At 39.8% G+C, this 13,662-nt stretch overlaps 1 protein-coding gene across 4 annotated transcripts in view; it reads left to right on the top strand.

The window, feature by feature from the left end:
• Positions 1–13,662, top strand: part of sash1b (SAM and SH3 domain containing 1b) — a 57,701-nt gene that overhangs the window by 33,484 nt on the left and 10,555 nt on the right. For 2 of the 4 annotated variants that reach the window (XM_055038339.1, XM_055038340.1), the window contains 6 exons: positions 7,566–7,694; positions 9,529–9,579; positions 9,924–9,973; positions 11,928–11,968; positions 12,075–12,161; positions 12,272–12,384. In XM_055038339.1, coding sequence (XP_054894314.1) covers positions 7,566–7,694; positions 9,529–9,579; positions 9,924–9,973; positions 11,928–11,968; positions 12,075–12,161; positions 12,272–12,384 — 471 coding nt within the window. Of the gene's footprint in view, positions 1–3,857; positions 4,020–5,172; positions 5,391–7,565; positions 7,695–9,528; positions 9,580–9,923; positions 9,974–11,927; positions 11,969–12,074; positions 12,162–12,271; positions 12,385–13,662 lie in introns of those variants that run through there. The other 2 variants (XM_055038342.1, XM_055038341.1) reach the window with 2 other exon arrangements.

The raw sequence follows: 13,662 nt of genomic DNA on the forward strand, positions 1-13,662 counted from the left end.
CTGTTTTAATAAGCAAAGACAACTCCGGATGTCGTCTATGCCTGATCCCAGCAACAGATGCCTTAAACATAATTAGAGCTATTTTAAATTCCACTTACTTAATAAAAGCTTAATACTAGCTCTTTGTAACCTAAAGTCACTCTTCCTCGTCCCTCGAGTGCAGCGCAAAGCCCGGATGAGCGCTCAGGTTGGCGCACACCGAGCCAGGAGGCCCGGCGGTGACAGAAAGCGGAGCTTGCTGTCTGTCGGAGAGGAATGGTGACCGTCTCCAGCCTCCGCTGAGCGCTGAGGTGACGAGCCGCCCCGCTGCTGTGTAGCCAGGCGGAAAACTGACCTTTCTGGCGCGCGCCGCACTCGGCCCTTTGGCACCGCGCGCTGAACCGGGCCCTCCACCGGCTCCTCCATCCATCTGCAGCTCAGCCTGATCCGCAGCGGGAGGTCGGACTCCTGCTTCGGGCTTCCTGCTCCTCCCTCTGAAGTCGGGGGTCCGCGCGCTAAAGCGGAACAATTACAATAAGCGGGATCATGATTCAACATAAGTTATATCTCTGAGTAATACCGCAAGCAAACCAGGTCACCACCCTGATGTTTAATGTATGCTCTAAGGATCTGTAAAGGCGCCTCTCTTTCCTGCGTTTGAACGCTCTCGCCAACTGTTAACAGAGGGAGAAAATCCTGCGGCTGTTCTCTCATGAATCATTCACTTCCACCTCAATCCAAAGCTTTATTTTCACCTCTCGGTCGTCACCTCCTGCCCTCATGCCTCTGCACTCGTGTGACCTGGGAAAGGGGCACGTAAGTAACCATTTGCTGCCCCCTACTGGTGTGTTGCGTTGACACAGATGTATCCGGGTCTGTGCTCAGCATCCACACATTAATGCGGATTACGTACTGCTGGCCTGTTTCTCTGAAACCGTATCTTTTATTTATGCTCGTTTCCTCTGAGGTGGGGGTTGCTGGGTAGCTGTTGCTCACGACTGGTGTTGATAATAGCAGTAATTATTTTTCACATCTCTCTTAAATGTGTTTTACAGAATCAGGATATTATAGAAAGTACAATTTATGTGCTTTACATTTGATGCATCAAGGGGGAGGAAACGGATACTAATATGACCACTACTATCGATCATTTAATTTGTTTTAAAAATACATGAATAATCTTAAACTGAAAACATGAGCACATGAACCATGTCCTAATTGATCAATTGGTTTCTGTTTTCTTGTGTTCCTGCTCCCACAACATCAAGCAGGAAAGACCTCGGCGTCGACGTCGTTGCTGCTCGTCATTTCAGTAAAAACATCTCCAGACTCTTTAGAGTGCATCATGCTATGCTGAAAATGATCACGCTGCAAAAAAATACCCCTCAAAACAAGTTAAGTGTAGAAAATAATCTGCCAATTGAACTGGTATTTTTCATCCATATTCAACTATTATTGACTTAATACAAGCTCCTGTGTCTTGCTGTAAAGTTACTTTGGTGTCATTTCAAGTTCACTGGGAAATTATCACTATAAACTGGAGAGAAATGTTTGGTAATATTTTGTGTTTTTGCAGAACAGTAAAGCTGTGTGGTCATGACAATGTCACTCGTCCTGCACATAGAAACAGAAGTCTCAGATGTTAGTTCACTTTTGCATGAGAAAACTGACTAAATCACAAAAAGACTAAACATTTTAGACAATTAAGTTAGCGAGCCAATTCTCCCTAATGAGATGTAGGCAGCTTAATCTGAAACCAGCCTTGGAAGAACATCTGTTAGACGGATGAGACAGATCTGGAAAAATAAAAAAAACGAACGGCTTGTGATCACGTTTTATAATTGAGAGTGATGGTGGGGAATGGTTATTCTTTGGACTGCTTTAAAAGCATTTGTAAATGGGATGCCTTCAGTCAACCAGTTGACCACAAAGTCCTCTTTATGCTGAGATTTTCTTGGGTTAAATGCGAGGCCACCTGTCTGCCAGCTGAACATTGGTGCAAATCTCGTCAGTGTGCCAAGCACAGAAAAACAAAAGTCTACAACAAAATCTAGGGTTTTGTCTTGGTACAAAGTTCACAGTTTAAGGCTTTACTAGAAACTTATGGATGGTAAAAGAAATTTAAAACTTTGACAAAAACTATAATAGTTTTGTCAAAGTTTTTCAGTTGTCTACTCTCTGCAAAAACACAAAATATAAATAAATAGGAGCTTGTTTAACTAAGAAATTCCTTAATAATATTAAGAAATAAAAAGTACTAGTTTCACTGGCAGATTGTTTCATTAACAAGATACTTTCCCCATTAAAACTAGCTCCTGTTTCTTGTGGAAAAACGTTACTTGTAAGTTTGTTTTGTCTTTATTAAAATGCAGTAAGTTGTTTAAACTAGAAATTAGACCACAGATACCTGATAATATTTTGTCTTTTTGCAATGCTGGCTTCTTGCTGTTGATAGTCACATTCACTTTTATGTCTTAAGTTAGGAAAAAGTGTGAAAAAGGCTGTTTCAGCAAGCTGTGATTGTGGCCAAATGTTACTGAAGCATTTTAATGTTACATTTGAAACTATAAATTTGGACATATGTGGTTGCATGACAAAATGGTCACTCAAGAAGAAATCATTCTTATTTTATCTCTGGCTTCAGTTTGAGCTCATGAAATGAAGATGTACATGGTGATTTGTCCGGCGAGGAGGAGGAAGTCAGCAGAAAAGTCTGAGAGACCTAGCAGACCGGCAAATCTCACATGTTTAAAAGTGCATTGTGCATTCACCACTTGAAACCTGCATTGTAACCTGCAGGTGCATTTTCTTTTTTAACAACTGTCACCAAACCACTGTGAATTGGTGAACCATCATTGTATAAAATGTAACAGTAGTGAATGGAAGCAGCCAAAAGTCTCACTTTGCAACAATTTAAATGCAGTACAGTAATGCAGCTGCCAATACATAATTTTGATGCCACAGTCTGTCATGCCACTCAAACTCTTAAGTCCATCTACAGTTTTCTAAAGTCAATTAACCCTAAAAATGAAATTAAATCTAATGATAAACATGTTATGGATAACAAAATGTGGTCGTCATTGGGAATAATGTTTGAAGAAAGTGGATTTAATTGTGGTTTTGTATTAATGCGATTCACGGCATCAGAGCACATAAAAAGGAAGAACCATAGTTGGGAAACTTTATGCTCACAAACAGCCATGTCTGCCTCTGCTTGCCCTTTCTGTGGCGTTAAGTGGACTGTTTCCTTGTCCTTTCATCCTGGGATCTTTCTAACTTTGAAGCAAAGTACCAATTTTTTTATAAACTGGGGGACAAAATGTAAAAAACTTTGTTTGTTTGGATTGTTCCGTATTTGGTAGTGCCATCGGTTTTAGCGAGGCAAGAATCCAAAGACTCATTCTGTATCCTGAATTGTTTTGAAATGACTTTCCTCCTCAGGGAGACTGTGGGAAAGCTGATTGTGATTTAGTTCTGACTCAGTTTGTTGATTTATAGGTTTTTATCTCGTTTGCTTTGAATCGCTGCTCTTTAATTTTACTTGTTTTTTGGGGGGGGTTTGAGTGAAAAGTATTACTTTTACCTGTATCGGTATGTAAAACACCAGAAATCAAAACCTACCTTTGGACATATAATTCACCTCATCACTGTGTGCCGAGTCGTACGTTGAGGTCAACAGAGGAGCGCCCCTGCAGTTTCAGAGCAGCACTTCGAGGTGGTAGTTTATTTGAAGAGCAGATCCATGAGTCAGCCAATTCCCCCCGTGGGCCGCAGCTGGAGCGAGTCGACGGCTCCACCCAGCTGCAGCCAGCGTCATATGTGGTTGCAAATTCCCCAACCTCCCCGCAGCCAGACTGTCTAATTTATGTGCATCGAGCTCCCCTCTCCACCCCTCCTCTGGCTGCAGGATGTATTGTCCTCCGCTCTCTAAACTGAGTTAAGTTTCTGAACCGAGCGTTTCACTTAACAGAGCTGTGGGAGGACTAAACGCTGCTGCCGCTGCTGGATAGCTGTTGTTGGCAGCCAGATGCCTGTTTGTGGTGAGTGTTTTTTTTTTTTTTTTTTTAATGTTTTGCGCTGGAATGTTATCCTGTGAATGCGGTTTTTCCTCTGGAGATTCATTGAAGAAATCAGTTTTCTTGCTACAGAGCGAGACGTTGTGCGTGCTTTCTGACCGTTTGACGTGTGGATTTGATTCTGTTTTAGGTCATTATTTCACTTTGACGACTCGGGGAACCTTTAAAACACCCCCCCCACACACACACACACACGCATACACACACATCCAAAACTGTCACTAACTTTCAAACATCCTTGAAGCAAAATCCATAAAGCTGGTTCTGCATCCATCTGTTCCTTACATTTCTTACTTTTCACACAAATCTCTAGTTTTAGTCCACCTTGACGTTCATGTTCAGTTAATCATTTATTGTGAAAAGTCCTTTTGAAAGCAAACCCAGGAACAAAGTCTCCTAACATCCTGAAGTACATGACTGGCCTGGTTTACTGAAGACAAGTCAGATGAGCTGTACAAACACTCACACCCTGGACCCCCAGGGTAATGCAGATCTTTTGTTTCGCAGTGTGATGCTGGGAAACGTGACACCGCACTCTTCTTTTTAAAACCTCTGTGGTTGAAGTGTCACGCTGCAGCTTTGGCCTGAACACCGACCATTAGCTGACGGCTGTGAAAACACTGCAAAAAAAAAAAACAAATTCATACTAGAGCAGATATCTTGGTACACTTGAGATAACTCATAGTAAAAGTAGCTTTTAAGCGCAATATAAGAGCTGATTTTATGTAAATAAGTTGTTAATACGGATAAGGAAAAGTATTATGCTTACAGCATGACATTTTTCCCACGTTAGAAGTGAAACTAAACTTTTTCAATCAATATCAAGGAACTATTTACTTGAAATAAGCTCCTGTCTCTTGCTCGAAAGTTACTTTTAAGTTATCTTCCTCTCAATAAAAGTGTGCTAAGATATTTGCACGAGAAACTGGAAAAGAAGATTTTGTTTCTGTTTTTTTTATACATGCACATCCATCCGTGATGGAGGCTAGTCGGGGTTATACGCTCTCTCCAGACCATGTCGAATAAGCGCTGAGGCTGCTGCCGTATCATGTGGCTGCGGGTACAAAGAGCTGCTTATGTGAAGCGGTGGCAGTTGCAGGCAGAAGAGTGGCTGCTGCCAGGCACAGCGCACAGCTCCTCAGACCCGCTCCTGCTCTTATTTATTGAGCGTACGAACAGCAGGCAGGATTCCTCAGGCCGTTTGGCACCGGGGTCGCGATGAATGGGCCTCTTTTTTTCTGGACAGTCGGACCAGTCACGAATTGTCTTGACACGAGGCGACAGAGTCCAGAGTATCGCTTTCCACTGCAGTCGGAGCATTTGCATAACGTCAGGGTGAGGCATGATGATGATGATGATCTGTGCAGCGGTTTATGAGCGTAGTACCTGCTTATTACAGACGCAGCGTGTGCTTGTGTGCTAAAGGGCCTCCCAGGTTTTTGGAGCTTATAGTGTGGCGTTTGGTTTCTAAAGGTGGATAACAGATAAATAGACCTCTTATCAAGAAAGTCAGATTTTTGTTCTGTTCCTTAAATGCATCAAAGGAGCTGCTATTCTTTTCCCCCCAGACTATAAACTCATCGACTCCATCCACACACTTTGATGCCGCTTGTTTAAATTTCATTCCAAAATAAAAAGTTTGATTTAAAGATTTTCCAGGTCTGAATAAGCATGCAAAACGTTTTACTTAAAGTTTCCTTCTTCCACCCTTTATTCCTGATGTTTCTGTTACTTCTTTATCCAAATATTCTTTTTCTTCCCTCTCTGTTCTTCATTCTTCCTTTCTTCCTATTTATGCTCTTCCTTCATCCTTCACTGTTAGTCCCTTCTTTCCTTCCGTCTCCTTTCTGCTTCACTTTCTTGCCCGCTTTTATCTTCCTCTTCCCTCCTTCCATTAAATCTTTTCTTTCCTCCTCGTCCCTTTTCTTCTTCTGACCCCAGTCCTCATTCCAGTCTTCCTCCTTTCTATCTTTTTGCTTCCACAGTCGTGTTCTTCTTGTTTCTGCCGTCTCTCCTGTCCTCCTTTTCTCCTTCCTGTCCCTATTTTCTCCCTCTCTACCTCACTCCATCAGCCTTCCTTGTCTACTTCCTTCCTTTCTTCCTCATGCCTCTCTGCAGTCATTTACTTCCATATGTCAATTTCATTTGTTGGTCTTCCTTCTTACCTTTCTTCTTTTTCTCCTTCATTCTTTTCTTCCTGGAGTTGTTGGTTATTTTTCTATTCTTCTTTTTCCTTTTCTTCCTTTTCTTTCATCTTTGTCTTGAAAGGTTTGATATTTAAAGCTGGCTCCTGTAACAATATTTACGGTATCATTTATTAACTTACTAAAGATATTGAAACTCTGCAGATTTGCTTCACATTGAAAACTTTAGAAACCCTAAGATAAATAATCAATATCTCTATCAATAATCTGCAGTGCATTTTTTTCTCTTTGTGTCATAGACCTGAGGAACATGTTGAGGTTTGCAGGTCAGACCTGAAGAAAAACCAGAAATCTACTAGTTTTACGGAAACCATCAATGACAGAATGTCGACTAGGAGTGTCAGGAATTGATTTTAATACTGATCATTTAACGTTTCTCTAATTGAGATCAATTAGGTGTGAGCGATTATTGTATCGTTTAAACTGAAAATTACAATTTCCAGTGAAGATGTTAGACGACCAAAAAGCAAACTGACATTATTAGAAATGTTCATCATTTTGTCCAGTTTGTTCCACAAGAGCATCAATAAATAGCAGTACATTTGAAAACATGACTTATAAATCACTTCTTTAAATAAGTGGCGTCATGTGGAAGACGATGTAAGTTGGGGAGAGAGGCGTTTGTTTTTGCATTCACAGCCACAAAGTTGCATTCAAGAAGACAGTAAGTAGTTTTTTATCATAAATTTTATCATTATTGCATTAATACCTCAAAATATCATGACGAAGTAGGACGAAACCCAATCATACAAAAAGAACAAAAAACACAAACAGATCAGATGTCAGAGAAAACTGATGATCGGTATTGACCAATGAGAGAATTAAAAAAGTAAAAAGATACTTATTTTTATTTTTTACATATTAACCGGAAAGAGCATGTTCTGAAAAATGAATCTATCACGCAGTGAAAAGCCTCCAAAACCTCTGAGTTTCACAACTGAAGGAACCTGAAGTGGAGTTGCGTGACCGACTCCTGGTGGGTCACGGTAGGCCGACCCACGGCCTCTCGGGTCGAGTCTCCATGGCTTCGAGGACGATGAGTGTCGGAGTTGCGTCAGACGGAGCCTCTCCTTCCCCCGCAGAGGTCACATCTGAGCAGGAACATGACAGCTCTGGTGAAGATACAGGCTTTATCACAGCCTTTGCCCTCCTGGTGCTTTATCTCTCCCACTTCCTGCTTGTGTGTGTTGCCACTGACAGCAGCAAAAGTTTCAAACAATGGCTTATCACCACGGTGGAGGGATTCCTTTAGTTCCTCTGTTTTGTGACACCTCTGTGTGTGTGTGTGTGTGTGTGTGTGTGGCAGGATGGCTCTGTGGGGAACCTTGATGACCTGGCCCAGGAGTACTCTCAGTACTACGGCACCTCCCTCAGCGACGTGTGCGAACGGATGGAGGAGCTACGGAAACGCAAATTAGTGCAAGAGATGGAGATGGTGAGGAATCTTTTACCATTTTTTTTATTTGTTTGTTTTTCTTTCTTTTTTTGTTTTTTCCCCCCAAAGTTTGTCGTCACTGGAAAAATCTGCTTTGTTCAGGTAGCAGAGAAGATTAAATGTCTTCCTCGGGATAAATATACAGCCTGCAGCAGAGGTGTGCAGCTCGTTGTAAACACCAGAAGCCTCAATAACATGTTTTGTCTTTCCAGGCTGCTATTTTCTCCTGCTAACTACAAAAGAGGGGTATTTATTTTGCTCTCACAAAGAGGCTCTGGAAAGTGTCCTGTCAGTTTTTGTGTTTTCTTTTAGGTCAAATTAAATCATAATTAAACAGTTTACATCAATTCCCTATCTTTAAAGTGGCATTTAATTTGCATATTTTAAACAAAATTTTTCAGAGGCACATTTTTAAAAAAAAAAGTAAATATTTTGACCAGATGTGCAATCTTAAACTAACATTAACGTAATTAACTAATACTCTTAATTTATCTGTGGCACCTCTTCCAGCTTTAAAAACTCTGAAACATTGGTTTAATACTAATTTTTCTATTTTATACACCATCTTATATTTCAAATTAAATGAAATCGGCTGTTGCGCTAACTCCAACATTGATACTAACTGCTGACTTTTTGATTAATAAGCATTAATATTAATACTTACATGTTTAAGTAAATTAACAAGCTCATACTTTCTTTTTAAAGCACCTTTTAATTATTTCAGTCTGCATCAGTAGACTGAAATAATAATAAATTAAATAATAGATTAAAATGATATTTCTATTAATCTCTCCATGTAACCCCACAGATTTTCTTTTGGATTTAGTTCAGAACTTTGACTAGGCCATTCCAAAACATTAGTTTTCATCCCATTAAGCGGTTTTCCTTTTGAAGAAGATGTAAGATTTGAACGATTTTGATTCTGCAGCCCCACAGCATGATGCTGCCCCCACTATGTTTCACTATAAATATGGTGATGATTAGGGTTGTTGTTATTGCAGAGGTTTTTTTTTTCCCTTTTATACATTTTTCTCTCAAAAGATTTATCCCTTTATTTTGTCGGTGATCTTTCCCTCACTGTACAATATTTGTATCCTTCATTCTGTGTTTATATGTGCTTTATATTCTATTTTTCTGTGAGTCTGCATGCAGATTTAGTCCTGTAACGATAACAAATTTTGCTGGATGATAAATTGTCCCATAGTATTGTTGTTTTGAGACCATTTTTAAGTAAAATAATGGCAAAATAATGCAAGAGCACATCCTCAGAGATGAATAAAGTTTAAATTGTAATGAACATTTAATACAGGAAATGGAAGACATTTAAAATATTAAAAATAAACTAAAAACTAACTAACTAACATAAACAACAAATAGTCTCTGTAAACAAAACTGTCCCTGAAATAAGAGTTATTTGAGACCAAAGCACCAAACTGACGATTTAGTCAGTTTTGGACAGAAAGAGAAAAATAACACATTTAAAATCTTTTCCATTTAACTACGGTTAATTGATTTATTGCTTATTGCAACAGCCTGGTTGTTATTGCTTGGGCCACCAAAGGTGGAAAAAGGACAAAAATTTGACATTTTATCAGAAAAATTTGCTATTTTTACATCCACTATAATTAAAGCGTAGAGAAAAAAAACTCAATTTTCCAAACAAACTGCCTGTAGGTGTTGATGTTCTGCCCCGTTTGGGCTCAGACGTGATTAAACAAAGGTTGAAGTAACACTTTGAAAATGTTTACTGACCATATAAACCAGACGAACCTCAAGCCAAGTGTTTCATTACGATGACACTGTGATTTACTCGTCTGCTTGCACTGTGTTTCAGGGAAAGGTTGACTCAGCGGCCGCATCGCCTCACCTCCGCTCTCAGGTCCAGGTGAGTGTCAGACCCCAGGAGGACGCTGCCGCTTCCTGTTCTGTGCGTCAGCAAGACAAGACCGCTCGATAGGCGGCCGGAAGGGGTCGCCGGGTCATGATAATCGCCGGGCAAAGTAACGTGAGAAGCCAAAAAGTAACATGTGACCCACTGGGGATGCGGAAAAACTGTCCGTGAAACTGCGGCTTTCGCGTTGTTTCAGATGTAAACACGAGGCGGAACATGGGCAGTTTATCTGCTGCTGGTTCACATTCAAACACAACGTGAAGCAATAGTTTTGTGACCTTCAGTGATCCAGATTTGAAACTCTGAAATGTCTCATCGATTGATTCTCATCTTTTCAGGAATCTCTTGGACTCAGCAGCAGCACATCGACTCCGGAGACTGAGAGAAGGTACAAACAAAACCGATGGCGACCCTCAGTAAAGGGAGGGTCAGATCTAGGATCTACAGTCTGGGTCTACGTCTGTGGGCTGCGGCCTGATTGGGCTTGCTGCATTATCTCCGTCGGGTCCTGAGGCCACTTGCGTTTCCTCCCCTTCCTGCTGACCCCGCAGTCCCACTTATGAAGCGTTTCTGCGTAACCTCCGCACTTCCTTCCTTTCCTGCATTGTCTCTTCTGAAGGTTTACAAGGATTACTCACGTTTTTTGTCATCAGAAAGCTGAATCAGATTTATAAACTCGGACACAGTTGATGACTAATGCCAAAGAGTCGTGATTAATCGATTAAGATTGTTTGAGAGAGGAAGAGTCCAGACATTTTATTCTAACTACCAGTCTGACCATAAATCTGGATACAGTTGTAGGAAACAAAAGAATGGATTAGTTACTCAACTTTCACATCTATTCAGAAGACGCGCATACTTCCCCCTAGTGGCCAGAAAGCATATTGTTGCAAATAACCTCACAAGCCTGAAAATGTGTATCAAATCAAAAATATTTTTATTTCTCACATTTTTTTTCTTAAAATTTCAACGTCACAGTTAAAAATCTAATTTTATTCCTAAATTCTTTGGCGGGATTTACATCAGGAAGAGCGAAACAGCTGACTGACTATTAGCTGCCAAACAAAAAGGGATTATAATTAGATCTGCTGTTGTCAGGCTCCACTGCCTGCTGAATTTATTTGAGGCTAACATAATAATTTGTCCACTTTTATAATGTAATCGTGCACAACATAAAATCACTTTTTATTAGGAGTGATGTGGAAAGCTGTAGCATAGCTATATATAATCTAAACACAGCAGCCTTTTTAAAGAAAATCTGTTAAAACAAAAGCCTAGAAAAATTCAAATGACGTTAAAAATCTCAAATGCAAAACCAAGTTGACTATGATGAATTAGAAATGTACCAAAATTACATAACGAGCTCTCACCGGTATCTGGCCTGTCAAAAACTCAGAAATTCAATCCAGTTTTGATCAGTAAACACAGCACAGCCAGGCATTAATGCACTGATATCAACCCTCTTTAATGTGAAAACTGTTGCGGTGGCAACAAGACTCAAATGTAAAGTTAATCCAACAGATTTGGGTCTGAAACAATATTTTAGTCATGTTGTTTCGCAGCCGCCCAGCTGGTTACCTGCATGTGGAGTTAAAGATTAGGGTAATGGTCAGCAGGCCCTCCAATCCAACATAAGAAGGGCTTAGTTTATATTTGGCTTCTGTAAAATACTAATACAATAAGGCAAATATTTATTGCTGGACCTTATAGTTGCTCTACCTGCATGTCTTCTGTGAAGAGAATGGTTGATTCTCTTCACAGATCATTCTCTTCATCCTCAATCTCTTTTCACCAGGTCTGATCTGTTTGGAGACGAATGCACAGAAACAACAATAGGAGTCAGCTGAGGGAGGGACTGACAGTCATGCACAACAAAGAGCCCAGAGACAGACAGACAGACAGACAGACAGAGGGAGGGAGGGAGTGTGAAAGCGTGTGGGGAATTCAGAGGCCACAGTGCTGCTGCTGCCGCCACAAAACCCCAACCAGACGAGAAAAGGCCTCCATTGTTCCAGCGATGGCCGCAGAGCGCTGACCTCTGTTCATCAACGCGGAGCAGCACAGAGTCTGCTTCATCTGTTTCCACCGCTTTAATTTGCCCCGCTGTTGTCATGAGGCACACTGCACTTTTGTGATTCCTTCTGGGTTTTCATGGGCTTGTTCTTTGCGACTCTTGCGTAAGTGGAGAAGATAGACAAGACTTCTTGATAAGCGAGTGAAAAATGGTGAAAAGGGATTGAGGATGAAGAGAATGATTTTGGATCGAAGGTACTGGCTCCGGTCAGGGGTTTGACTTTACAATGAAACAATTCAAAAGTTCAATGTAGATTTACTTTTTTCAGGTTTTCTGTCCACAAATCCAGCTCGGACGATGGATCAGGAGGTAAGAAGAACTTTTTACTGGAGTTCTCATATTTCCCGACTCTTCCATAATCATGCTTTCATTCTTATTGTCAAAGTAGAAAAGCTCCTTGCGTGTTTCTCTTCAGGAAAATGGGATGCGAGAAAAAAGAGCAAGTCCTTATGGCAGAGTTTCCGCAAGTCACAGAAGGGAGTGTTGCGCCAGACTTCAAAAGGTCAAAAAACAAAAAAAACAATGTGACTAATACAAATTATTGAACAATATAGCTCAATTACTATTGTTATTTGAGCGGCTGATTTAAACAGCTGTGCTCGTTTGTTTCAGGTGACGATGTTGGGTTCGTTGCCAGCGAGATCACGATGAGCGATGAAGAACGCATTCAGCTCATGATGATGGTGAAGGAGAACATGATCTCGATAGAGGAAGCCCTCGCACGGGTATGGAGCTCTAAATATTTTAGTCTCAAAACAGAGAATTTACAGTGAATCGAGACAAACTAATATAATCAACAAAGAAAAAAGTTTCTTTAAAAAAAATTTTTAAAATGTGCAAACAGGTGGAGATAAATGCATAACATTAAATTCAAACACAGAACTGAAACTCATGTAGATTCAATAAAGACAGAGTGATTTATTTCATGTCTTTATATAAATTTTGATGAATGCAGCAAAACTCCAAATTCTGTTTCTCAAATAAGTTTAATATTCCATCATATCAATAAAAAGCAGTGTGTTTACTCCATATCTGGGTTGTTTTTGCATAAATTACTGCATCCATGCAGCATACTGTCAACGTTATCAGCTTGCTGAGGTGTTAGGGAAGCTCATGCTACTTTTGCAGCGCACATTTCCTAGATAGTTTTGTAGGAGTCATTTGTAAACATATGCTGCTACATTTTTCCTTCCACACAACTTTCCTATAAAAGAAAAGGTTAATACAGTATTCTGTAAACAACCAGCTTTTCCAGCACTGACCTGTTTTTGATTTAAACCTTTTACTATAGGACTGACAACCGTTAGCTCAATAGTGTTAGCATAGCCATAACTTTGCTTATTTGGATTTTTAAAAAATCGTTTTTAAGTTCATGAATATTCACACTTCATGATGTTATAACAATCATCAAAATTAAGAAAAATAAATGTTTTGAATATGTATTTGAGAAAAATGTTTCCCATGTCGAATTTACTGAAGATCTAATGCAGTGAGATGCATCTATACAGTCAAACATCATTCTTTTATCCTAAAAGAACAAATGAAATGTGTTCCATTCTCTTTACCACTGTTGAACTGTAAACCATATTTACAACTCTCTGAGTGATAAATTGTCCTTGAAGTTATTGCGATGCACAATAATTTTCTTGTTTTGTGACCATGTTCAAGTAAGCATAACAGTAACGGCATAATAATGCAAGAGCACGTTCTCAAAGATCAATAAACTTTACATTCTAATGAACCTTTAACACTGGAGCTGGAAGACATTTTAAACATCCAACATAAATAAACAAAACAATAGAAATCACAAATAAAAGGGATTATGAAGTTTCTGTAAACAAAATTTTCCTTCAAAAACAGGACCTAGTTTAGATAACAGCACTAGACTGAGGACTTTTATAATCCAACTTTTGATAAAAAGAGAAAAATGCTAAATCATTCAAATGGAAATTATTGAGCTAAATTAATTAAATGCTTCTCACGACAAACGTCCCTCGTCTCAA

This window comes from Poeciliopsis prolifica, unplaced genomic scaffold (genome assembly GCF_027474105.1).
Source record: "Poeciliopsis prolifica strain line A6 unplaced genomic scaffold, Auburn_PproV2 SCAFFOLD013, whole genome shotgun sequence".
NCBI lineage: Eukaryota > Metazoa > Chordata > Actinopteri > Cyprinodontiformes > Poeciliidae > Poeciliopsis > Poeciliopsis prolifica.